The 23,846-nt window shown below is 46.0% G+C and overlaps 1 protein-coding gene across 1 annotated transcript in view; it reads right to left on the bottom strand.

Moving 5' to 3' along the window:
- Window positions 1-23,846, bottom strand: part of MYO1E (myosin IE) — a 203,090-nt gene that overhangs the window by 6,016 nt on the left and 173,228 nt on the right. Inside the window, exons 23-26 of the mRNA XM_036841088.1 lie at window positions 19,129-19,275; window positions 17,448-17,605; window positions 14,702-14,794; window positions 11,609-11,810 (exon numbers count right to left, since the gene is read on the bottom strand). Of these exons, the coding sequence (XP_036696983.1) occupies window positions 11,609-11,810; window positions 14,702-14,794; window positions 17,448-17,605; window positions 19,129-19,275 (600 nt within the window). The remainder of the gene's footprint in view (window positions 1-11,608; window positions 11,811-14,701; window positions 14,795-17,447; window positions 17,606-19,128; window positions 19,276-23,846) is intronic.

The raw sequence follows: 23,846 nt of genomic DNA, 5'->3' as shown, positions 1-23,846 counted from the left end.
ACTTGTAGTTTGTCTGTTTTTTAACTATATGAAATGAATCACATGCTACTATCACTTGCTCCATTTTTTTTCCAGCCGCACTTCGTGGCTTTTGGGATCTTAGTTCCCTGACCAGGGATTGAACCCGGGCCACGGCACTGAAAGCACCGAGTCCTAACCACTGGACTGCCAGGGAATCCCCTCACTCGCTCCATTTTTGAGATGAACACTGTTGATGCATGTAGTTTGATTCATTCATTCTCACTGCTTTATACTTACTATTCCATTGCATGAATATGTCACAATTTACTTATCTAGTCCATTGTTGATGGTTACTTGGGATGATTCCAATTTCATTACAAAGAAATGCTGCTATGAATGCTCTTGTGCAAAAGTTTATCCAAAGTAATTTCTCAACATCAGCACTACTGACACTTTGGGCGGATAGATAATCCTTTGCTGCGGGGGCTGTCCTGTGTACTGTAGGGTGTTAAGCAACACCCCTCGCCTTTACCCCTGGCACGCCAGTAGCACCTCCTCTCCCTGGTCATGATCATCAAAAATATCTCCAGCTTCAGACCCTAATCCAGGTCTTGTAGCTTTAAATGTATTCTTTCTACAAACTGTGCAGCCTCCAGTCACCATTCATACACTGTCTCAAAGGCATGTAACTCTAGGTTGGTCCTAGTTAGATCTTTAAACATATCTGGAACAACCATTTATTAAGTATGTTCATGAAAAGCATTTAGAGAATGCATTTAGGAAATAGAAATATAGCCAACAGTCCCCCCTCCCCCTTAGCTTAAGGACTAACCAAAGTGAAGCCTACATTCATTCGCTTACGAAAGAAACTTAAGATTTCTTCTAAGAGGGCCTGGGCTGAGCTCAACATTGTGGCGCTGGCTGGGCCTGTTAACACCTGTGGGAGGAGGGAGGAAAAGGGAGGGTATTTCCTGGGGCTTGAGTTCTGGAAACAGCACACCCAGTTTCGAGCTGTGCTCTAAGGAGGCCAGAGCCTCGCTGTCCTTGCTGAGGTCCTGTGATAATAGATGCTGCTGGCTGCTGAGCAAGTCGGATCACGAGGGGGTTGGCTGGGGGTGAGGGGTTACTGGCTGCTAGCTGTCCCCAGCAGGGGCGGGGGGTTCCCTGAGTAGGAGGGAGCAAACCCCAAGGTAACTCAGGCTCCACTCTTCTCAGATCAACCCCGTCCCCACCTTCCCAGCCCCACCAGACGCTTTCTTTCATCGAAGAGGAAAGGCGTTGTATAGATCATTAGCATGACATCATTTCCTTCCTAGTCTATTGGAAATCCCCATTCCCTGCTTGAGAAGTGCTTGCTTCTCTGAAAGCTGGCTGGACAAGCAGGTTTTTAATTAAGCAACCTATATATTAGGGATGTGTCAGCATTTGGTTAATAAGAGCCATTAGCCTGGATACCAGAAGTCATCTGACTTCCCAGTAACAAGGAATGGAGGGGCTGGGGCTGTGGTGTGTGCATTACAACACCCTGGGAGGGAGGAAGCCTCCACTCTGGCAGTTCCAGGAAACAGGGTTGGGAGGGTACGTGCACATATGCACACGTGTGTGTGCAGGCTTACGTGTGTGCACACACATCCACTCACCAAATATTCATAGATGAAGAGTTGGCCTCTCTTATGTCCAGGGGAGAATACAGGTTGATGGGGTGTCTGGAGCCCAAGAGTATTTGGACTTAGGTGCATTCTCTGGGCAGGGGGGCCTCTTAGCATGGAGGCAAAGCTGGATGACCCTCTGGAAAGAGGGGCCATCCTGCCTGCAGCCTTCCCGGGAGTCTCCCCGCTCGCTCCTCTGCCCATCTGCCTCCATCTTTGATGGAGGTCACCCAGTTCCTCCCCCTTCACGTCTTTCCTGCCAGTTGCTTCCTTTCGAGGCTCCCTGAACATCACCCCAGCTCAGCATTTATTAGTTTACCTCACCCTCCACTGAAAATCCTTCCAACAGCTTCTCTCTGCTCTTGGCCTACGAAGTCCCTGTCAGGTGTGGCCCTGCTGGCTCCCAGCCTCCCATCCTGCTGCAGGCCACACTGGCATCTTCCTACCTCTCTTCATGGAAGTCTGACCCCTGGTTGGGGTTAGGACCCCTGTCCACTACTCCTAGCCTACATCATATTTGCTGGTGACAAGTATACTTTCCCCCTAAGATCAGGAACAAAACACAGGTGTTAGCTCACCACTTCTGTTCAATACCCACTGGAAGCTCTAGCCAGAGCCATTAGTCAAGAAAAATAAAAGTCATACAGATTAGAAAAGAAGTGAAAATACCTCTATTTGCAGACGAGATGATCTTGCACATAGAAAATCCTAAGGAATACACTAAAAAAAAAACTATTAGAATAAAAAGATTCAGCAAGATTATAGAACACAAGATCAATGTATAAAAATTATCTGGGGACTTCCCTGGTGGCGCGGTGGTTAAGAATCCACCTTCCAGTGCAGGGGACACGGGTTCGATCCCTGGTCCAAGAAGATCCCACATGCTGCGGAGAAACTAAGCCTGTGCACCACAACTACTGAGCCCACACACCGCAACTACTGAAGTCCACGTGCTCTAGGGCCCGCATGCTGCAACTATTGAGCCTGTGTGCTGCAACTACTGAAGCCTGCGCGCCTAGAGCCCATGCTCCACAACAAAGAGAAACCAGTGCAATGAGAAGCCCGCGCACCACAACCAAGAGTAGCCTCCACTCGCTGCAACTAGAGAAAGCCCATGTGCAGCAACCAAGACCCAACACAGCCAAAATATAAATAATAAAAAAAAATCAGCTCTATTTCTATGCACTAGCAATGAACAATTCAGAAATGCAATTGAGAAAACAATTTCATTTACAATACACAAAAAGAATATAATACTTAGGAGTAAACTTAACAAAAGAAGGATGATCCTATTTATATGAAATGTCCGGAAAAGGCTTATCTATACTGACAGAAAGTAGATTAGTGGTTGCCTAGGGCCGGGGGATGGGGGAATGACTGCTAAGGGGAAGAAGGGTTCTTTTCGGGATAACGAAAATCTTCCTAAGTTAGATTATGATGATGGTTGCACAACTCTGTGACTATACTAAAAGCTGTTGAATCGTACTTTTTTTTGGCCACGCCATGAAGCATGTGGGATCTTAGTTCCCTGACACGGGATCGAACCCTTGCCCCCTGCAGTGGAAGTGCAGAGCCTTAACCACTGGACCACGAGGGAAGTCCCTGTTGAATTGTATTGTACTTTGAATGGGTTGATTTTATGGTATGTAAATTATATCTCAAAAAACCTGCCTTAAAAAAAAAGACAGTAAATTGCATGGGCCTCTTTGGGCTCTGAAGTGCACTCCTGATACCCAGAGTGAGCTCAGCCAGCTTGTACTACAGCAAGCAGCTGCTGAGTGTCCCACCCAGGATCCGGGACACAGTGGAGGAGAGGATGGAGGTGAGGGGACCATTTAAACACCTGTGTGAACACGGCCACTTCATGGTCTTTGATCCTAAGGCATCAGAGCCTACTTCCTCAGTAAAACCAATCAAAGTAAAACCTCAGGGGTTACTGGGGGATTTGGGTTCCCGTGTACAGTAAACTCTTGGCAACAGTTGGCTTGATTGTCCCTGGACAACTGCTACCATGCAGTGTAAAGGCATCTGGTCATTTATCCCTTGGCTGAATGGGGCTCACCGCACTCCACAGTTGGGAGAGGGGAGATTCCAGGTAGCTTTGAGATGGGGCGTTGTTTGCTGGGGGGCAGAGTGTGGACTGGGGGACTGTGTGTGATGGGGAATGGACGTGGAGGTGGAGAAGAGCTCTGCATTCTGCATCCGGAAAGGGGCTGCTTAGGCAATCCCGAGGTAACCACTGTCTGGCTTTTTCCTTTTTAAATGTCCTCTGTAACCAGGAAAGGGCACAACTGCTCCAGTAGGGCAGCACCTTCGCAAAGTGAGCCAGTTACAGCAAAGCCCTCCTTCTCACTCGTCACTCCTGCCTCATTCTCACATCTAAGCATGTCCTCACTCTTCTTGTGAGTGTTGACAGATGGGGTGTGGTCTGGGAACCCCTGCCTGGAGCTCTGGGCAAGGTACTGTGCTGGGCATTTTCAGATGTTGCCTCATTGAACCTCACAACAGTTCCCGCGAAACGACTGACCTAGGTTCCTGGAACTTCCTGCTGGCTTCATCAGCGGATGGCACGACGCACATGCAGCAGGCTCCCAGAGCTCCAGCCACACGGCCTTTCTGGCCCCATGGTCTGGCCATGCTCCCCACCCCGTAACCACCGCTGCTAACTCCTGCTCAGCCTTTGGGTCTTGTTTCACCCCGGGCAGCATCCTCTGGTAGCCTGCACCTGCTCAGAGCAGGGGGTCAATGCAGTGGGACCGGGGCCTGTACCAGCTGACTCCCTGACAGGGCAGTAGATTCCATGGGGGCGGCTGTTCTCACCACTGTGGACCCTGGACCTGGCGCCGGGCCCAGGAAGACTGTGTGGCCTCAACCTGCATGTTCTGAGGGAGTAGCAGAAGGGACAGTGGCTTAAGAGTCAGAGTCAGTGCACTGGGTTTGAGGCCCAGTTCTGACACCGGCTGGCATGTGACTTGGGGCCATCACTTCACCTCTTTAGGGATCAGTGTCTTCACGGGGTAAAAAGAGGGAATTCCGGCAATGGCCCAGGCCCTTCTTCTAATTCTAAGAAGGCTTTACAGCGTGCTCTCAACAAGATCCCTACGGTCAGATGTACCATGGAACACAGGAAGCCTGCCCCGATGGGGCGATCACTCTCTCCATTCACCACACTGTGGATCTGGAAAGCACCACAGAAATCAGTCTGCGAGAACAGCCATTTTCCCAGCTCTGTTCCACAGACGCAGCCTTCAACCCAGACAATCTCCTTCCACCACTAGGTGGCGATCCTGTGCAGTCAATAATGAGGAGAGAGGATGGCTTTCTACCAGCTGCCAGAAATTATCAAGGTCTTTTAGGTGCTGGTTGACTCCACTTACAGCCACGAAAAAGGGATTGAGATTTTCTTACACAGCAAACAAGACCCCCGTGCCCAGGGAGCAGGAACTGGCTCAGCCCAGCCTGTGAGAGAGGCTTGTTACGCTTTCAGGAGTTTTGTGGTCAGTTGTTAAAGACAGTCGTTATTAAACGTGAAATCGAACACATTTAACTGAATAAATTATATTAAAAGCAAAGGCAACAAATACTCATAATCTGACCCTACCTAATTATCTTACCGCATTTTACATCTCTCCATGCTCTTGAAGTTATTAACGTCTGCTGCCTACCTGTGGTGGGAACACCGTAGGACAGTGGGAGACTGTACATCTCCCCCCAGCTCTGGGACCAGGGGTAGTCACCCTGGTAGCCTGAAATCGGCCACAGTGAGCAGAAACTGACAAATGTTACAGCTGCCGCCTTTTCATCCCCAGAGAGCTAGTCGTTCACAGCACACCACTCACTATCCCTCCACTACCCTCATGATAACTCACTTTCACTCATTTAAAAGTGCTTTGCCTAGATTTATTTTGTAATGGATATGCAGGATTTAGATAATTTTGGTAGGGCTCACATTTTATGATATTTGTATTCCAAATAAACCTCACACGATTGAAAACTGTTATAAAAACAGCTATTTCATTGGGATAATGGGGGCAGGAGCAAGAATTTCAGACTCACAACGACAAAGTTATTTTTCCTATTGCCACTGGTATATAGTTATAAAACTCTGCATCACAGAGCAAATCCAGTTGTTTCATTATATGTAACTCTGGCACAATGTAATTTAGTTTTCCTGTTACTATGTGACCCATCATTTCAGGGTAATCTGTACAGTTGGCCCTTCACATCCATGGGTTCTGCATCCCAGATACAGATTCAACCAACTGAGATTGGAAAATATTCAGAAAAAAAATTCCGGAAAGCTCCAAAAAGCAAAACTAGAATTTGCTGGGCAGGGCAACTATTTACATAACATTTACATTGTATTCAGTATTATAAGTAACCTAGAGATGATTTATAGTACACAGGAGGATGTGCATAGGTTATATGCAAATACTATGTCAAATACTGTGCCATATTATATAAGGGACTTGAGCATGAACGGATTTTTGTATCTGGCGTGTGTGTGTGTGTGAACCAACCCCCCGTGGATACCAAGGGATTGTACACACCACTTTATTGTGTCTATTCTTCATTAAGAAAAGAAACACATGAAGAAGCTCGGCTACAGCACCTTGCTTTTACAGCAGGTCTTTTTCTGAGTAGGGAGTTAAACATCCAATGCAGTCACATTATAACCCACACCACAAAGTTTCCTGAGTAATCAAGCACATTATACCCAGTTTGCTTTGTGAAAACCTGCACTGCTAGAGAAGCCCTGTTTTAGTGCCTGGGAAGACCAAGTGGTGCCTTTGCCCTGAGACATCAGGATGCCGACCGACCTCTGAGCCACAAGAGGCCAGAAGCCCACAAGAACACAAAACGCCAAGTGACGTCAATGACAACAAAGCGCTGTAAACTCAGGGATTGTTCATTCGCTCTGCTCCTGGGATGTAGGTTGTTATAGTGATTGGAGCAAAGGAGGTTTAACTAGAAAAAGACTGTGGAATAGTAAAGCAGGAGAAGGAGTTTTGGACTTTATTTAGTTATTGAAATGCAGCTAGTGTCTGTTGCAATACTACCTCTCAGCTCTCTGTTCTGCTGTTGCCCTGAGCCCACAGAGAGCAGCATGGCTATTAGATGTGTGTGTGTCAGGGAAGCGGGACAGGGAGAGGGTGTCTCCCTGACTCGTCCCCTTGTCTTGGCTTCGCTAGGCTGCCCATTCCGCCCCCATTAAAGCCAGCAATGCCTGAAGCTTAGCCCCTCATGGAGTCTAGACCTCTATGCAGGCCAGAGGTTTGAGGTCTGGAGGGTAAAGCCACTGGGCCAGGGGACACCCACTTCTCAATCCTGGTAGAATATTACTATTTCCCTGCAAGACCAAACCACATGAATAACAGTCATAAAATAAATATAAATAAACTTTCAAGTTGCACTGTGCTTTATAGTTTACAAAGCCCTTATTTAATCTTCCTGAAACCCTGATTGGGTTTTAAATTTCTGATTATTAGCTCTATTATACAGTACAGGTGGGGAAACCAAGGTGTAGGAAGATTAAGTGACATACACGAGGGTGTCAGCTGGTAATCAGTGGAACAATCCATGTGGCCAGCACGTGGCACACAGAAGGCACATAGTTCAGTAAATATTCAATGCATGAATCAATGAAGGAAGGAACAAATGACCCGGGACTCATACCCAGTCCTTGCAAGTGTGAATCTGTGCTCTCTGCACATGGCCAGGCCACCTTCTGTGAACTTCTCTGCAGTCTCCACACCTCTGGGACACCCGGGTGTGCCTCATCTATGACAGGGTGAGCTGGGATTAAGCTTTCAAATATCACGTCTTTGTTCTGCAGATGTGAAATTTATGTCTTGAAATTCCAAGAAGGAAAATAATGGCATTTTATTTCACTGGCTCTTTAAAATGTGCTCTGTTCCAAAAGGTTGAATCTATAAACATTACTGGAAATTTGGGAACGGATGCCAGGAATTCCTAAGCTTCGTGTCTGCCTGGGCCAGGATATGGCTGCTAGTCCTGCAGATTATGGGTTAAGAAATATTGCTATTGGACACTTGTTGGAAATTTTAAGCTCCTTGAAAAATATGGCTCCATTAGGAGAATCCTGTCAAGAGACACACAGGCAGCATTTAAATTTTTCTATCGATCCTTCTTTTGTGGCATGGCCAGAAGCCCTACCGCTGAGCACTTTCAGTATTTTTCTGTTTCTCCAACTTCTAGTTGGATTAACCTCTGGAGTATCTTGAAATTTCCTGAAGTTGTCCTCCCATGAAATGGACCACAGGATTAAAAAGGCCCACAGAAAAAAACATTTCCAGTCTGGGTTTTAATGCCTCCAGTAATGAACTGGAGGTAGATTATGTACATCTCAGTTATAGGAGGGAAAATATAAAGCACACTTGGTTGGCAAATCAAGTGTTCCTATGAAGCCGGAGCAAAGGCTGATGAATGAACTATTTATACGGATTCTTGCTTTACCTGTTCTCTTTTCCCGAGACTCAGGAAGATCTTGAACCTGAATCAGACTGTTCAAAAGGTATGTTAAGGGACTACAAGGTTATTATGATTCCTTGTACATCTTAGTTTTCTTGGTCAATGATAATAATGACGATCACAACAAACATGGCATGGCAAGGGTAAAGAATCCAGTTGGGGTGGTAATTAATTTAGCGAGGGCTTCATGTTCTCTCCAAAAGCAAAAACAAAAAAAACCCAAAAAACATAAAACCCAAACTGACTGAACCCAAAATAAACTGACAAAGACGTTCCTGAATTAACTTGAGGTGCTAATTACACCATTTGATTTTATCCACATTGCAGGATCCAAAAGAGATGACTGCTTATGCTAAATATGTCTATAAAGAAAAGTGCATTGGTGGTGGGAGAGGGAAAGGAAAGATGAACCCAAGAGTTGAAAGTCCAAGGAGACTTGGTGGTAATCTCCCTTTTATAGGTTGGTAAATTCAAGGGCACTGTTTGGGACTGTAATGTAAACAGGAACTCTCGTCTTTGTGGAAAGGTACAAGCTCGGGACCCCAAAGGTCCCTGTTTGCTCCAGCAACGTCCCACGGAACAAATGCAATTCATGTTTTCTCGGCAAAGAAGAACTGTTGAATGTAGGTAACCACGAGGCCCCTGAAATGCTTGTCTAAAGTCTCTGGCCACATTAGAAATTATTTTAACTTTGACTTTATGTGTTTTAGAAAATAAATACTAAGAAAAAGCTCAGCCTTTTGATCAGAGTATGATTTCTTAAGGAATATTTGCATCACAGCAGATTTAAGCGTACAAAGAGGAGGCTGGCTGGGATTCTTGTAGCTACAGGACTCAGTGTGCCTCATACGAGTTTTATACACAAGTTTTACATACAGGAAGGTCTTACTGCCTAGTAGATGGTTGTGAAGGTTCCCTCCCCTTCCAGCCTCACAGCCACTGCCAAAATAGCGTCACGTATGCCTGATCTTTAGGCCTAAAGGTGGCAAAGGGTGTGATAAGACTTAAATAGGCAACAGCGCAGCTGAGGGCTGGAAGGGAGCAGCCTCGGTTAAGACACAATGTTCCTAAATTGCCTGCTTTTTGGCTGACAGATGCTCCCAGCTGGCTGGTGTGCAAGTCTGTAACTTGCAAAGCAGGCTGGAAAGATGGTTTTGCTTGCCAAAACCAAAGCAAGTAGGAAGCTAGCAGACAGAGCTAAGAGATCTGGTGCATTTTGCTGACTGGTTTTAATCCCCTGCCTACTTCGGGAAATCAAACTGGGCCCAGGAAGTCTTGTTTGATTATTTTAGTTTCTTCCGTCCATCTGAATAGCATAGGCCTGGGTTATGGAGTAAAGGCTCCAGTTGCCTCCACAGCGCCCTTCCGATTCACCTTTATACAGAAACTTCCCTGGTTTCATCAAAATGACGTGACAAGTGGTTTTCAAAATGTGGTCTCTGGATCAGCGGCATCACCATCATTTCAGAACTTGGTAGAAATGTAAACGCGTGGCCCCTCCCCTGGTCCTACTGAATCAGAAATACTAGAAGTGGGCCAGGAGGTTCTCCAGGTGATTCTGGTGTACATTAAAGTGTGAGAACCATCTCTTTAGACCAAGCCAATCAGGTAAACCATGATCATTAGAACTGGTGGGATAGAGCTACTTATGCAAGAGATGGGGGAGCACGGAGAGAGATCTAATAGAAAGTGGCAGCCACTCTCCTGATGGCCACTTGTATAAAACCAAGGTGCTTTCCTCTCTGTAGCCCAGATGAGGTAAGACTTGCTAGGGGAAAAGGAACACCAGGAAAGAAGCTGGTGACGTCTGGAAAAGTCCCTAAGAGCGCTGCGGTCTTTGATAAGGCCTGGAGGTGAATGGGTGTCTGCCCACCCAGAGGAAGGAGCTGTTGCCTCTCACCCAGCACCACCCTGTTCTGTACACAAGTCTCCTGATCACACTTGAAAGTTCTTTACTATTCTATAGATACGGTGAGAATAGAAAATGGAGGTGGGCAGGAGGGAGGGGAAGAGTGGGCTGCAGTAACCCCACGATCGGGTTCGGCAGAGAGAACTACCGAGAATCATGCAGAGTCGGAAGATTCCTCAAAAGTCACTAGCCCAGGGCTTCCCTGGTGGCGCAGTGGTTGAGAATCTGCCTGCCAATGCAGGGGATGCGGGTTCGAGCCCTGGTCTGGGAAGATCCCACATGCCGCGGAGCAACTAGGCCCGTGAGCCACAATTACTGAGCCTGCACGTCTGGAGCCTGTGCTCCGCAACAAGAGAGGCCATGATAGTGAAAGGCCCACGCACCGCGATGAAGAGTGGCCCCCACTTGCCACAACTAGAGAAAGCCCTCGCACAGAAACGAAGACCCAACACAGCCATAAATACATAAAATTAAAAAAAAAAAAGTCCCTAGCGCAGCCACCATGAGATAATGATTGCTTCATCACCACCATCATCGTCATCGAGCTACAGCTGGCTGAGTAGCCTCCTACATGCCTGGAACCATGGTAGGTGTTTTATGTAGATTCTCTCTAGTCCCCCCCCCCCGCCCCCCCCCCAGCAACCCTGCAAGCTTGGTGGTATTACTTCAGCGTACAGATAAGCAAAATGAAACTCAGAGAGGGTTAGGAGCAGGAGAGGGTTAGGAGCAGGTCCAGTATTAGACAGGAAACAGGGGCTGACACAGGATTCTCATCCTTATCTGGTATGTGACACCATCACTCTATAATACTCCAGCCTGGTGATTTCCATCCAGCCTGTGCCTGAATACTTCCAGGGACAAGGTGCTCCTTACATCCTAGGGTAGTTCATCTTTGGGCTACTGGAATGTTCTTTTGTTTACTGGTGCCAAAATCTACCCCCTGGCAGAGTTCACTCACTTGTCTTGAAGTTGGCCCTAGTCATATGCCTAGTGACTCCACAGGACCCAGCAAACCCCCTTCCTACACGGATAACTCTGAATATCTACACAGAGTTCCAGGAATCTTTACTTCCTCCAACTAAAAAGCCTTGGTTTCTTTTCTTCCCCTCTTCATTTTCTGTTATAGAAAGGCAGAGAGGGTCTCATTTTAAAGCCCTGAAGATTTGTCTTCATAACCAAACATCTGCATCTCATAGAATGCTGGGATGGTATTCTTTACGTATCTAATGACTCTTTGCGCTGTTGTGTTTACGCAACTTCAGGCACAGACATAAATCGAAACCCCCATTATTTCTCAACCATCCCAGAGAGCAAAAAAGGTCACAGAGTGATCAGATCTCAGGGTGGAAGGGGGCCCCTCTTCTGATGTTTCCGAGATAAGGCCTCTCTGGAGAATGAGGTGTGTGGGATCAACTTGGCTGTACTTTTAGAAAATGCCAACCGAGGGCCTCGCAGCCTTGGGGCTGGATGACAACACACGTGGGTGGAAAACCGACCTTGAGAATCATGCGTGGATGGCCCCCCAAATCCTCGAGCCTTAGTGTGGCTGGTGGAGATGGAGGTTGTGAGTTTCACCCATGGGAGGTGGGGCTCTTACCCTGCAGCACCCTGGTCTGGGACCTTGAGGAAATCCAAGCTCTCCGGCGTCTGTGACACTCGGTCTGAGCCAACGGACTGTTGTCGTGGTAAGGGTGGGCGAGCCATAGAAGGGCACAGGCTCTTCTGAGTTGACCTCTGGTTTCCAGCAGCGTGGGGATGCGGCACAAACTGGTTTTTAATGACTCCATTCTGATGGTAGCCTAGGAAGTGGGAAAGAGGAGAAAACAAAGCGGAAAATTTCTGATCCTATGCTAAAGGCTCTCCAAATTTTTTTCCGCCCGTCAGCCATGAGTGAGTTACTTAGCTTTGCCAGGCCTCAGTTTCCCCTTCTGAAATAAGGGAGAGCATAACTGCTCATATTTTGCGAGGAATAGAGCCCAAGACATTGTACGCTGCCCGGCCAGTGCCTGGAACATAGCGGACGCTCATGCATGCTTGTTGATCCCGACTTTAGAACCACCAAATGTTCAGGGTTCCGAAGCCAATGGTCAGAGAAAGGAAAGCCTGCAACTAGTTGGGAGGCACATTCTTGGGTCTAAGAAAAATGATGACGTTGTGATTCAAGAGGGCTGGCAGGCAGCTGTTTGAACAGCTGGACATCCATTTTCAAGGGGTCAGTCCGGGGTGTCCTCTGCAGGAGGCTGCTGCGGGAGGTGAAGGGAGCACTCCACACGGGCAGGGGAGATGTGGCCGCTGGTTGGATTAATCTGGAGAGAGCAAGCTGTCTTAGCCAAACTGTTCCTGGTCAAGATCACATTATCTGGTAAGTAACAGACTCTGGTGCTGGGCTCCAAACCGTGTGCCTTGGCTGAAAGCGGCACTGTCATTCCAAGCTATGTATGAAGAAGCCCTTATCTCTTCTCCCACCGACAGATTTGGGGAAGAGTGAAGGGGAACAAGGCTCCCGAAGGCACGCTTTTGGTGAACCCACCATAAAGCAAACCTCTTCCATCCGAATTAAGAGAAGAACCCTTCGGTACCAGTGGGATGACCCTTAGTTTATAAGGCGACTCGGGGTTCAGGTTTGGCTCTGCCTCTGATAGCTGTGTTGACCTTGAGCGAGATACCTGACCTTTCAGAGTGTCAATTTCTTCATGAAAGAAACAAGGAGCTTGGTGAGACCCCACTTGCTGCCAAGGTTGCCAAGGACAGCAGAAGGGCATCCAGAGTGGGACGTGTTCTAGGGCCATGATACTCAAAAGGGGTCCCATAGGTGGACTGCCCCATGCTGCTCGTGACCCACCCACCATCAGTAAGCTCAGAAATTAAGAGCAAGCATTTAGAAGCGTTCACAGCAGTTTCACAGACATATCTCATGTCTGTTGAATCTAATAAGAAATTTTGGCTTATATTTTGAATGCTTTTAAAATTCCATTCTTCTAGTAACTTTTATTATATCTTACAAAAGTATAGTTTGTGATGGATTAAAAATTAAGTAAAAAACCCACAAAAACCCAAAACAAAACAAAAAAAAACCCCAAGCCCTTGATCCTTCACCATAGATAGTATGAGAAGTACTGATGTAAGGGATTGGGGTCCAATTGCCTCATTTTATTGGTGAAGAAACTGTCACATACAGAGGTTGAGAGCTGTGCTCAAGGTCAGGTATTTGGTCTGAGCCGACTGTGGCCAACACAGCAGAGGCAAATGAGCTTTCCAGGTGGTCTGGCCAGGATTTTGCACGGGCGGCTGGCGCATAAGTAGTAACAAAATACTACACTGGTTCTCTTAGGTTCTTTTGTGCTTGGATTTTCTTCAAGGATAAAGGCAGAGGGGAGGAAAGACAGCTGGGCCAGGCAGGATGGGGACTCCAAAAGAGATGAGAATTAGTTTCTCACTGATAGGCATGGTTGTCCATACTTTAGCATGCAACCGTGAGATTCCAGAGCAGGAGACAAAAGAAATGCTTTTTACTGCTTATTTTGGACACTGCTACAAATAAATTCCCTTGTCTGGGATGATCTGAGTCAAGTGTGGTCCCAAGATGACCCTTTTCAGACCTACAATCCTAAACCTATTAACATCAAACATTCTGGGGACAGTTTCTTATTAACTGAATTGTGAGTGATGGAAAAACATTTTGTGAGTTTTGAGAGTACTCTTCCAACACTAAACAGATTTATTTAAGGGCAAAACCTCTTACATTTTTTTGGGTTTGGATTTTGACTTGCATGCTATATTTTTATCATTTAAAAAAATGAGAAAAATGAAACATAAGATCTAAAACTTTTTCTGAATCAATTTTGTATTCTCTCAGATATTACTTTATTTCTTGGAGCAGTTCTCCTAGATTCTATCTGATTAAGAAAAGACTTTCTAGGGCTTCCCTGGTGGCGCAGTGGTTGAAAGTCTGCCTGCTAATGCAGGGGACACGGGTTTGAGCCCTGGTCTGGGAAGATCCCACATGCCGCGGAGCAACTAGGCCCGTGAGCCACAACTACTGAGTCTGCGCATCTGGAGCCTGTGCTCCGCAACAAGAGAGGCCGCGATAGTGAGAGGCCCGCGCACCGCGATGAAGAGTGGCCCCCGGTTGCCGCCAACTAGAGAAAGCCCTCGCACAGAAACGAAGACCCAACACAGCCAAAAATAAATAAATAAATAATTTTTAAAAAAAGAAAAAAAAAAAAAAAGAAAGAAAGAAAAGACTTTCTATTTATTCACTCAGCTGTTAACTAGTTGCAAAGTATTGTCGTGGTATTTGCCTGGAGCTGAGTAGTGCTGGGGTTATACCTTGCAAACTCCAATCTCCATAGAGGCAGTGTCCTACAACTTAAAAGCCAACGACATTCTGGTTGTCGTGGACAAGGGGCTCTATTTCCTCTTACTGATGTACAAAGCCTTTCCTAAGGGAGGTAACATTGTCAGGTAAGGAAATGCAGATCGCTAACTCAGCCACAGTGCACTCTCACTAGCTCATACATACCTTCCCTGGATTTCGGGGTCACAGGTAGGGCCATTGTGTTGGGAGGAGTCCATCTGGCACTGAAATGGCTCACGGCTGGCTCATATGTGGGCACTTATTGGCTAATGCGTTTCTTCCTCAAGGTATTTTACACATCTGGGTCTAGCCTATGGTGCATGCTTGGCTTACCTGGTGGCGGAGGGGCAGCTCTCATTGGGTAGTTGGCATTGTGAGTCCCACTGGAATAACCTCTGCTTTGAATGGTGTTCCTTCGGGTAGGACCTGAAATAAACCAGCAAGACAAAGTTAAAATCGGTGCTACTGGCTGGTTTTATGGCTCCCGATGGTTTTTTGCTTATGGAAAACTTTTGAGAAGTTTGGAACGCAGGTCTCCGTCGGATCTGCAGGAGACTGGTTGCAGTGGAGACGGCTGTTTGAGGGAAGAATTGTCCTGGCAGCTATTGGATGGGAGGGGCTGGAGAACATGTGATGGAGGGAGGGATTTGAAATGTCAGAGCCAATAGCTTTACAAAGAGGTATTAATAAGCTTACAAAGGGGTTTCTATTGTTGTAGACTTTGCAGAGAGACAGAGGAGACATCTGAATGTTCGCACTCATGTTCTGACCACAGCACCACAGAAGCCGAGGCTGTGTTTGCTGCACATCATGGTCACTGGCGTGAAGGACACCGCAGCTCCAGCACCTCTGCTTTCGTCCAGAGCCTTTCTCGCCAGGGTTTGCGTTCTACAGTCTTCGAAGTAAACACAGAGACCCTGAAGGGTAGAAGCAGACTGATACCCTGGACACAGACGTGCAAGTGTTAGAAAACAAGCAGGGCCAAATGGAGCTTCATGTGGGCCAGAATTAGGGCTGGGGTGGCAGGGCCACTGGGGGCCAGACGAGATCTCTGCAGAGACCATGTGTTGGAAAGGAACACAGTAAACAAGGTCTCGAGTGGGACATGAAGGAGCTTCAGGACATGAAGCTGATTAAAGCAGCTGGAAGAGGGGTGCAGAGGGAATTCCTAGTAAAGAGAAGAGCAGGAAGTGATAAGGCATGACAGCATAACGCAGAGGAGCTGGGTCTCAGGTCCTGGGGCAAGGGGAGGAGGCCAGGTTAGGGTGTCCCCCTTCCTGCCCCCTTGTCCCCATGAAGATAAAATAAAACACCGTATTAGACAACGTTTCACTTTGAGGCCTGCTGAGCATTGCTCATACACATCTTGCTGGTTATCTACAGCTCTCCTTCGCTGTGCTCTGTGCCCTGGGTTCTGAGCCCAATGGAGTGCTAGGCCTCTGCATTCCAGTTGGGTTTGGTCAGTGGGAGGCACCGGCAGGAGACTGGGGTGCCAGAGGAGAGAGGGGCTGGGGTATCTCCTCCTTTTTTTCCCCAAATTGAAGTACAGTTGATTTATAGTTTCTGGTGTACAGCAAAGTGACTCTGATATATATACATTCTTTTTCAGATTCTTTTCTGGGGTCTCCTGTACCTATATCCTTAGGGGTAATAGTGGCATCCTGCTGTTTTTTGCCCGAGTCCCAACTTTGTTCCCTTAACCCTGCCAACACCCCTGCAAAGAGTCCTTTTATGTAAAAGTCTCTTAAAAAAATCCCACCTAAATGTGCTGTCTTCCACAAATACCAACTGATACACAGATATATACCAACATTTTCTGAGTGGCTATTTCTCTGTACTGTATTAGTGAGTTATATAGTACGTGCCAATGTGCACCTTGTAGACAGATGTCATAAAGGCCTATTTTATACCTGTCACACTCTTTTTTTTTTTGGCCATGTGCCTTGTGGGATCTTAGTTCCCCAACCAGGGATCGAGCCCAGGCCCCGGCACTGAAAGCACCAAGTCCTAATCACTGGACCACCAGGGAATTCCCGACCTGGCATGCTTTTCATCGACTGTACACATGGGCTGCATTCTGTAACGATATCTACATTATATGAGTACATAGCATATGTAATTACTCTATACTGTGCCTTATAAATATAATTTTATAAATATCATTTATAAATAGAAAAAGAATCAAAGGCCAGTAAAGGAGTCAGACTGTGCTGTGAGTTACTGCATGTATGTCTTCTAATGAAGCAATTGACAGTGAAGGAGGGCGGTATTAAATGTGATGCACAGTAACAGAGCAAAACCTTGTAGGGAGCTGGTAAATATGGTCAGTTTCTTTCAAATTGACAGAAAAGGGCTTCCCTGGTGGTGCAGAGGTTAAGAATCTGCTTGCCAATGCAGGGGACACGGGTTCGAGCCCTGGTCCGGGAAGATCCCACATGCCGCGGAGCAACTAAGCCCGTGCGCCACAACTACTGAGCCCGTGTGCCACAACTACTGAAGCCCACGTGCCTAGACCCTGTGCTCTGCAACAAGAGAAGCCACTGCAATGAGAAGCCCGCACACCACAACAAAGAGTAGCCCCCGCTCAACGCAATTAGAGAAAGCCCGCGTGTGGCAACGAAGACCCAACGCAGCCAAAAATAAATAAATAAATAAATAAATAAATAAATAAATAAATTTATTTAAAAAATAAAAAATAAAATTGACAGAAAGGATGAGGTTTGTATTGTTGACAAGATCGGACCGGAAAGGGCTGGGAAATGTAAAGCCAGCAAACTGATTTGTTTTAAACACAATTCATGCTGTAATGCCAGGAATACTACCCATAACTACAAAGTCATTCAGAAAGGTTTAACCTGCCCATTTGCCTTGATGTTGGTTTAGTCTGAAATGTTTCAATCTGAAGCAAACCCCAGCCACAGGAAGCAGTCAAAGTACTGGTTCTTTGCCCTGCAGATCTGTGCAGTGTTATGAGCATTTGGTAGGAAAAGAGTTTGGCTCAGGGCAGGGTGAGGGAGGGCCAGGCGGGAAGCCCAGAAGCCTAGCAGTGGTCCCGCCTGTGGGGCCCATGAACACTTACGGGAGTTCTTGGGCAGCCCGGGTCCGATGCTGACCTGCAGCACTTTGTTGCTGGGCTTGAGGATGGCCAGGTCACCGAAGCCTTGGTGGAATTGCACTTGCCGGGAGCCCCCTGCACTCCAGGGACCCCAGTTCTCCTTTTTCAACTTGAGTTCAAGCCTGCGACAAGCATATTTGTTGGAATTAACAAGTCGGGATGGAGCAGTGAGAAAGTGCGGTTCATAGACCCCAGCATGGCGTTGTGCTGCTGGGCAAACGTGCTATAAAAACACTGGATCATCGGAACCAGCACCAGGCCCGGCAGACAGGCATGACATCCGTGGGTTTCCCAGACAGAGGCAGAGCATTTGGGGTCCAGCCCCTGGGAGACACCAGTTGGTGAGGGAGGTACCCCAGTACAGGTGCATTGTCGCTCTGTCAAGTGGATACAGGTGGGAATGCCCCGGGAACAGAAAGAAAGGCCAATCACCAGGCCACACCCGCTGCGGTATGTCACTGTGCTTCTCTCTGATTGCCCAGGTCTGTGTCTGTGGAGGACTGAGAGATGCCAGACACAGAGAGCTCACGTCTTCTTTGCACAGAATGTGGCTACTATTTAAGTTCGATTCCTCCACCCTCACCCCTACCCCAGGGAGGAAAAAGACAACACTAGCAACCAAGACCCAAATAAAAGGGAAGTTTACTCACCACTGCACAACTCCTCAGCCAGTTTTTATTTTCCACATTGCCTATATGCCTACATAATGCAATTTCATATTTTGCTTTTTTTACCTTATATTTTTTCATGTTTTAAGACAGAAAAATCATAATTGCAAGTAGCCGTCTATTCTATTCAGTGGCTTGGCTATATTCTTCCTTTTTTTGAGTTATTCCCTTATCACAAATTCCCAGACAAAAATAATTGCCCCCCGTACTCATGGCCAAATTGTTCTTTGGAAAAGCTGTAATGAATTCATTCTGCTTCCAGTATCTATTTCACTGGAACCACAGCAGCGTGAGTTATGGTAAGGTCCCCTCCTTATGGGATTAAGGCTTTACTTTGGCTTCTTCCTTGTGAGTAGGAAGAGTGGAGGATATCCCCATATTATAGATGGGGAAATTATGAAGGAAAAAAAAGCCAAATAACTCACTCAGCAAACACGAGATTAGAAGTTCAACAGTCCGCCAGTGTCTGGTCCGTGAGACAATGTTGTTAAAGCAAATGAAGGTGAGAGCCCAGACACAAGACGCCAGCCATCCACAGCCCCCAAGTCTCCAAATGCCCCACCAACACGCTGTATAATGCATTGATCTTGGGAACTTAAGCTCCCACTCCAATCACTTTCTTTTGCTTCAGCCTTACACTACTTCTGCCTGCTCTGCTAAATAAAATATTCTTTTATTGGTGATATATAAAATCTGCCTTTTCCTGGCCTCACGTTGGTGACCTTTGTTCAAAGGATAAAATACACCATCCAATGAAGTCATTATCTCACAGAAATGCAAAAGTGACGTTTTCAAAGCCTGTGGGCATCATCCAGACTGTCTTCTGCAGGCCTTAAGAGTCCACGGGGGAAGCCAAGGCACCCAGGGCTCCTCAGAGCCACCCAAGCCAGTCAGACCCCATCCCCCCACCCCGTAGGCCTCCCCTCCTCTCAGCCTGGACCTCAACAGTGAGATCAAGGCCCCAGATCCCAACTTACGTGTTGCTAAATTTCAGAGGTAGTTGCTTCTGGGTTTTTTCCTCATAACGCTTTGCTAAGAGGCTCAAGAACTCAGTTTTAAAGACGGATTCAAGCAAACTGTCATATTCTTGCTCATGAAGAATAAAAAGGTCATCCTGCATAGTACTGCAAAGAGATTGGAAAGACTTAATGAAAGTGGCAGTTTTGTTTATTCCATGATTTTTTCCACTCCTTTTTTAAGCCTGTAAAATAGCACTAAATTTCTACCGTCTTTCTCTCTGTAATAACTGAAAATCTTTAAAACACAACACAATAAAGTACAAAAATAAAGTCAATAAACTAAAATCTGCTTTTAAAAGAAGTTTATAGCCCACCAAAAGCTTAAGTGAAATATTCTCTCACATGACTTTTAAAATCAGGAATTTAAGGACAATTTGTCTGTATAAAAAAAAAAAAGTTTGTTTTCAAACATCGCTACATCACAACCATGCTACCTGCACCAGGATTTGTTGTGATGAAGACCCTGACAACCAGTGCTTTAATCTCTGTCACTCAAGAGCATGTGTAAAAGCAATTCAGGGCCAACATGACAGTTCTACAGTGTCTGGGAGCCAGGCGCCTACTCCTCTTTACAGGTACGACCAGGAAGTTGTACATGTCATTTCTGCTCACACCCCACTGGCCAGCACTGTGTCACTTGGTTACACCTAGGTGAAGGGAGCCTGGGAAACGTAGTCTCTGGGTGGGCTGCCAGCTATTAACATGGAAAGGAGAGAATGGGTATTACAGGGCAGCTCACAATCTCCACTATACCTCCTTGTTCACGAACTTTTCCAAACTTGGAATTGGAATCTTTTCTTAAAGTGTGAGAATAATATACCTCAGAAGGTGTGGCCGCAAAGCTCCTATCATCTGCCTGTTTCTAGGCAGATGAAAAGTTTGGAATTGTCTTAATCACTTCAGTGACAGCAATTCAAAACTCCAAAAGGCACTTGTGTAAAAGTTGCTCACAACAGCTCTGCCAAGTCATTTGGAATTAAAGAAATAAAGCCCCAGCATCCTAGCACTGGTCTAAGAAGACCTCTGCTTTAGGAAGGAGGGTGTACAACGGGGAAGAGGCAGACAAGAAGCACCACTTTTTGGTGTGTGGGGTGGAGTGATACTCCCATTTCAGCTGCCTGACTCATGTCTGGGCATGTCTGTTTGCCTGGCTGTACTTTAGGCAGGAGAGTGATTATTCAACAGGGTTATTAAATGAGTCCAACACAGGAAACCTTGAGTAGTTTAATGTGCTCAGATGTATTAGAAGTTTCATGATCAAAAAGAAATAAAGCAAGCAGGCCAAAACATCAAGGTCAATTATCAGCATGAGTCTGGAAATGAGAAGAGGCTGTTTGGATACTTTGACTTCAACCATCAAATTCAAAAACCCCTCCCTTTGGTGACCCGAGTCAGAGAGTTAGGAAATCATCTTTACCCAGGCCAGAGTCTCAACTCATTCCCCTCTCCTCAGCCCAGGTTCCTAGATCTGAAAACAAAGCTTTTACATTTTTTTTTTCCTAAAAATTCAGACTTATGTTTGGACTTCACCCCCGTCTTATTCATATGCTCAAGCTGCAATTCCTTACAGACGATTGGCATAGCAGGCCGTGTTGAAAGATGCTTTCCTAGTCCCTGGCTTGGCTGACTACTGGTTCTTTATCCTCTCTCCTTTGTGGCTTACTGTTGTACTGCTGACAACACTAGAAAATCTTGTTTCACTCCCTTAACCAAGATCTTCTTCACAAAAATATTAGTTACAAAACCCTGGGTAAACTCTTTTTTTTTAAAGCTGAAAAGGCAGTTTCAGGTAGGACGGCCCCTGCCTTTATTTCAGCCTTTTAAAAAAAAGGTTTCCTGCTTATGAAATAGATGCTCCTTTTAGTAAACTGAAAACTACAGAGGTTAAAAAAAAAAGAAGCAAATAAACCTTATCCAGAATTCTACCACCCAGAGACACCAGTGGCACCAATTGGGGATCCTACATTAATTTCTCTGAGAAAGTGCAGGTACACGTGGTGTCGGGCCTCAGCACGGGCCTCCTGGGAGAAGCTTCACCCGACCCCAGGGGAAAGGCTCACTGCCATCTTTTGTGTCCCAGGAGTATCCTGGATACCAGTCTCTCAACACTTGTAAGCTGTGTGCCCCATGTTTACTCAGGGCCCTGCTCCTCCTTCCAGGACGGGATGGAGCTCCTTAAGGCAGGGACTGTGTCTCGTTCACCTTCAGATCCAGAGCTGAACAAAAGGTAGGTGATCAGTCCAAAAACATAGAGAAATTCCAGGTTTCCAAAAGCTCAAAAGCCACAGCAAGGCAAGATTTCAGGAATGCGTCAGGTCAGCTGAACAAGCAGTGAAGCAGCCTGTTCTTCTTGCCAGAGGTTTAGGGCAATCAGGCAATGAAACAGTCTAGGCAAGAATGTCATGCCCAGGGCAGCTGGAGCCTCTGTCTAAAGCCCCCTCTTCCAGGCTGATTTCCCCAGTATGCACAAGTACCGGAAAATCTACCGAAGCAGACAGGCAGCCCCACAGCTTTTGGTCTTAGGTCTCTGGGGGTCAGCTGTCAGGACGAGGAGGTCTAGAAGCTTCATCAGAGAGAACCCCACATAGGAGACTTTATAATTCCAATCTCATCACGTACGACGGGAAGGCAAAGAACATGGGCTACTGAACTTTGTGGCCACCCTGCCAGCAAATTGAGTTTTTCAAGTAAGAGTGAGGCCAGGTCAGTATACGGTTCTTGGATAAGAAGCAGCTCTTGAAGGATCCGTCAAAAATTCATTCTGGGCTTCTGGGCCTTCTGTCAGCAGAATCCCCAAAGCCTTGGAAATCTGATGTCTCACCTGCATATCAGCGGGTCACCTCCTGATAGTCTCACCACGTCTTCAACGAAGGCAGAAATGCAGGTGTCAGTGTTTTGGTCTAACTTTTATTTAGATAAGGATTTTCCTGGCCCTTTGAGTAACTGTAGTCTTTGTAGCTCTCTGAGCTATTGGGTCTAATCTATTTCTTTCTTGTAAGTTAAAAAAACTTTTTTCTTAAAATTTCAATTATAATTCAACTAGATCTATTACCATTTATAAAAAGGTAAAGACTTCTTGGGCTTTCCTGGTGGCACAGTGGTTGGGAGTCCGCCTGCCAATGCAGGGGACACGGGTTCGAGCCCTGGTCCAGGAGGATCCCACGTGCCACGGAGCAACCAAGCCTGTGCGCCACAACTACTGAGCCCATGCGCCTAGAGCCTGTGCTCCGCAACAAGAGAAGCCACCCAATAAGAAGCCCACGCACCACAACGAAGAGTAGCCCCCGCTCTCCTCAACTACAGAAAGCCTGCACGCAGCAATGAAGGCCCAATGCAGACAAAAAAAAAAAAAAAAACCAAACCAACCATAAAAACAAAAAACAAAAAGGTAAAGACCTCTAAAAATATGATGTCTATTGAAAGATTAGGAAAAACTTTTTATTATGAAAAATTTCAAATATCTAAAAAAGCAGAATAGCAGAATGAACCTCCACATGTCAGGAGGTTTCAACAATGATCAAGCCACAGACAATCAAATTTATCTACAGTCTCATTCCCCCCACTTCCACACACCAGCTAGGTTACTTTAGAGCAGAGTATAAATATTATATTATTTTATCCTTAAATATTTCAGTCTGTATCTCTAAAAGATAAAGCTTCCTTAAATAAAAATAAACACAATACCATTATCACACATAAAGAAATGAACAATAAATCCTTCATATCAAATATTTAGTTATGTTCACATTTCCCCATATTGTCCCATAATTTTTTTTTGTATGGTTGGTTTGTTTGAATAGGGAGCTGTGAGCCAATTTGGCTTTCCCAGTAGTTGTAAGAGTTAGGGACGGGCTGAAAGATGAAGCTTGTAGGACACTTTGATAGTCTGAACTAGAAGAATCCATTAGGTGGTCATTCCAGCCAACAGTCAAGAAGTAAGCCTCCTAAAGTGTTCAAAACACGTTACAACTTTCTTCCCGAAGAGCTAGACAACTGTTAACATTTTTCTCTATGCCAATACTGAAATACATTGAGAACACACACACACACACACACACACACACACACACACACACACGTTCTCCTGGTACCACAATCCATTTCTACTCTGGATTCCATTTCACTACTCAATCCATTTCACACTCCACGACCCATGTGGATGCATTTCTAACTTGGTTTAGATTACTAGCCTAACCCAACGGCTGAAGGAAATAAGGGAACGGTATTAATCTTCGCAAGTTGGGGCTCAGTAACTGTAACATGCAGATATAACAAGTTTAAATGACTCAGGCTCTTTTTTTCCCCTAGATCCAGAATAAATTTCAGGCTAAGTACCTCATTTTATTACATCCTCTAACAAGGAAAGGCCACAAGGAAGCAAATGTCCAGATCATGAATACTAAAGAGAAAGTAGAAAAAGAATCTGATTTTACTATGAGACACTGTATCCCCAGAGGCTGAGAGAGGAGGAAAAAAAAAAAAAACAGAAGGAACAAACTTGAGTGTGAATATCCCAAACCTTGATAAGCCTCAAAGACTTGATCAATAAGATATTAAGTGTCAAAGTGCTTGATACAAATGTAGGCATATGATGATCAAGCACTCCTTGATGGTCTGAAGGCTGCAGACAGACCTGGGCAATGATAATAGAAAGAACAACGATCATTCTCAGAGTA

The sequence above is a fragment of the Balaenoptera musculus genome, chromosome 2 (genome assembly GCF_009873245.2).
Source record: "Balaenoptera musculus isolate JJ_BM4_2016_0621 chromosome 2, mBalMus1.pri.v3, whole genome shotgun sequence".
Lineage (NCBI taxonomy): Eukaryota > Metazoa > Chordata > Mammalia > Artiodactyla > Balaenopteridae > Balaenoptera > Balaenoptera musculus.
This window is presented reverse-complemented; position numbering and strand designations above follow the sequence as displayed.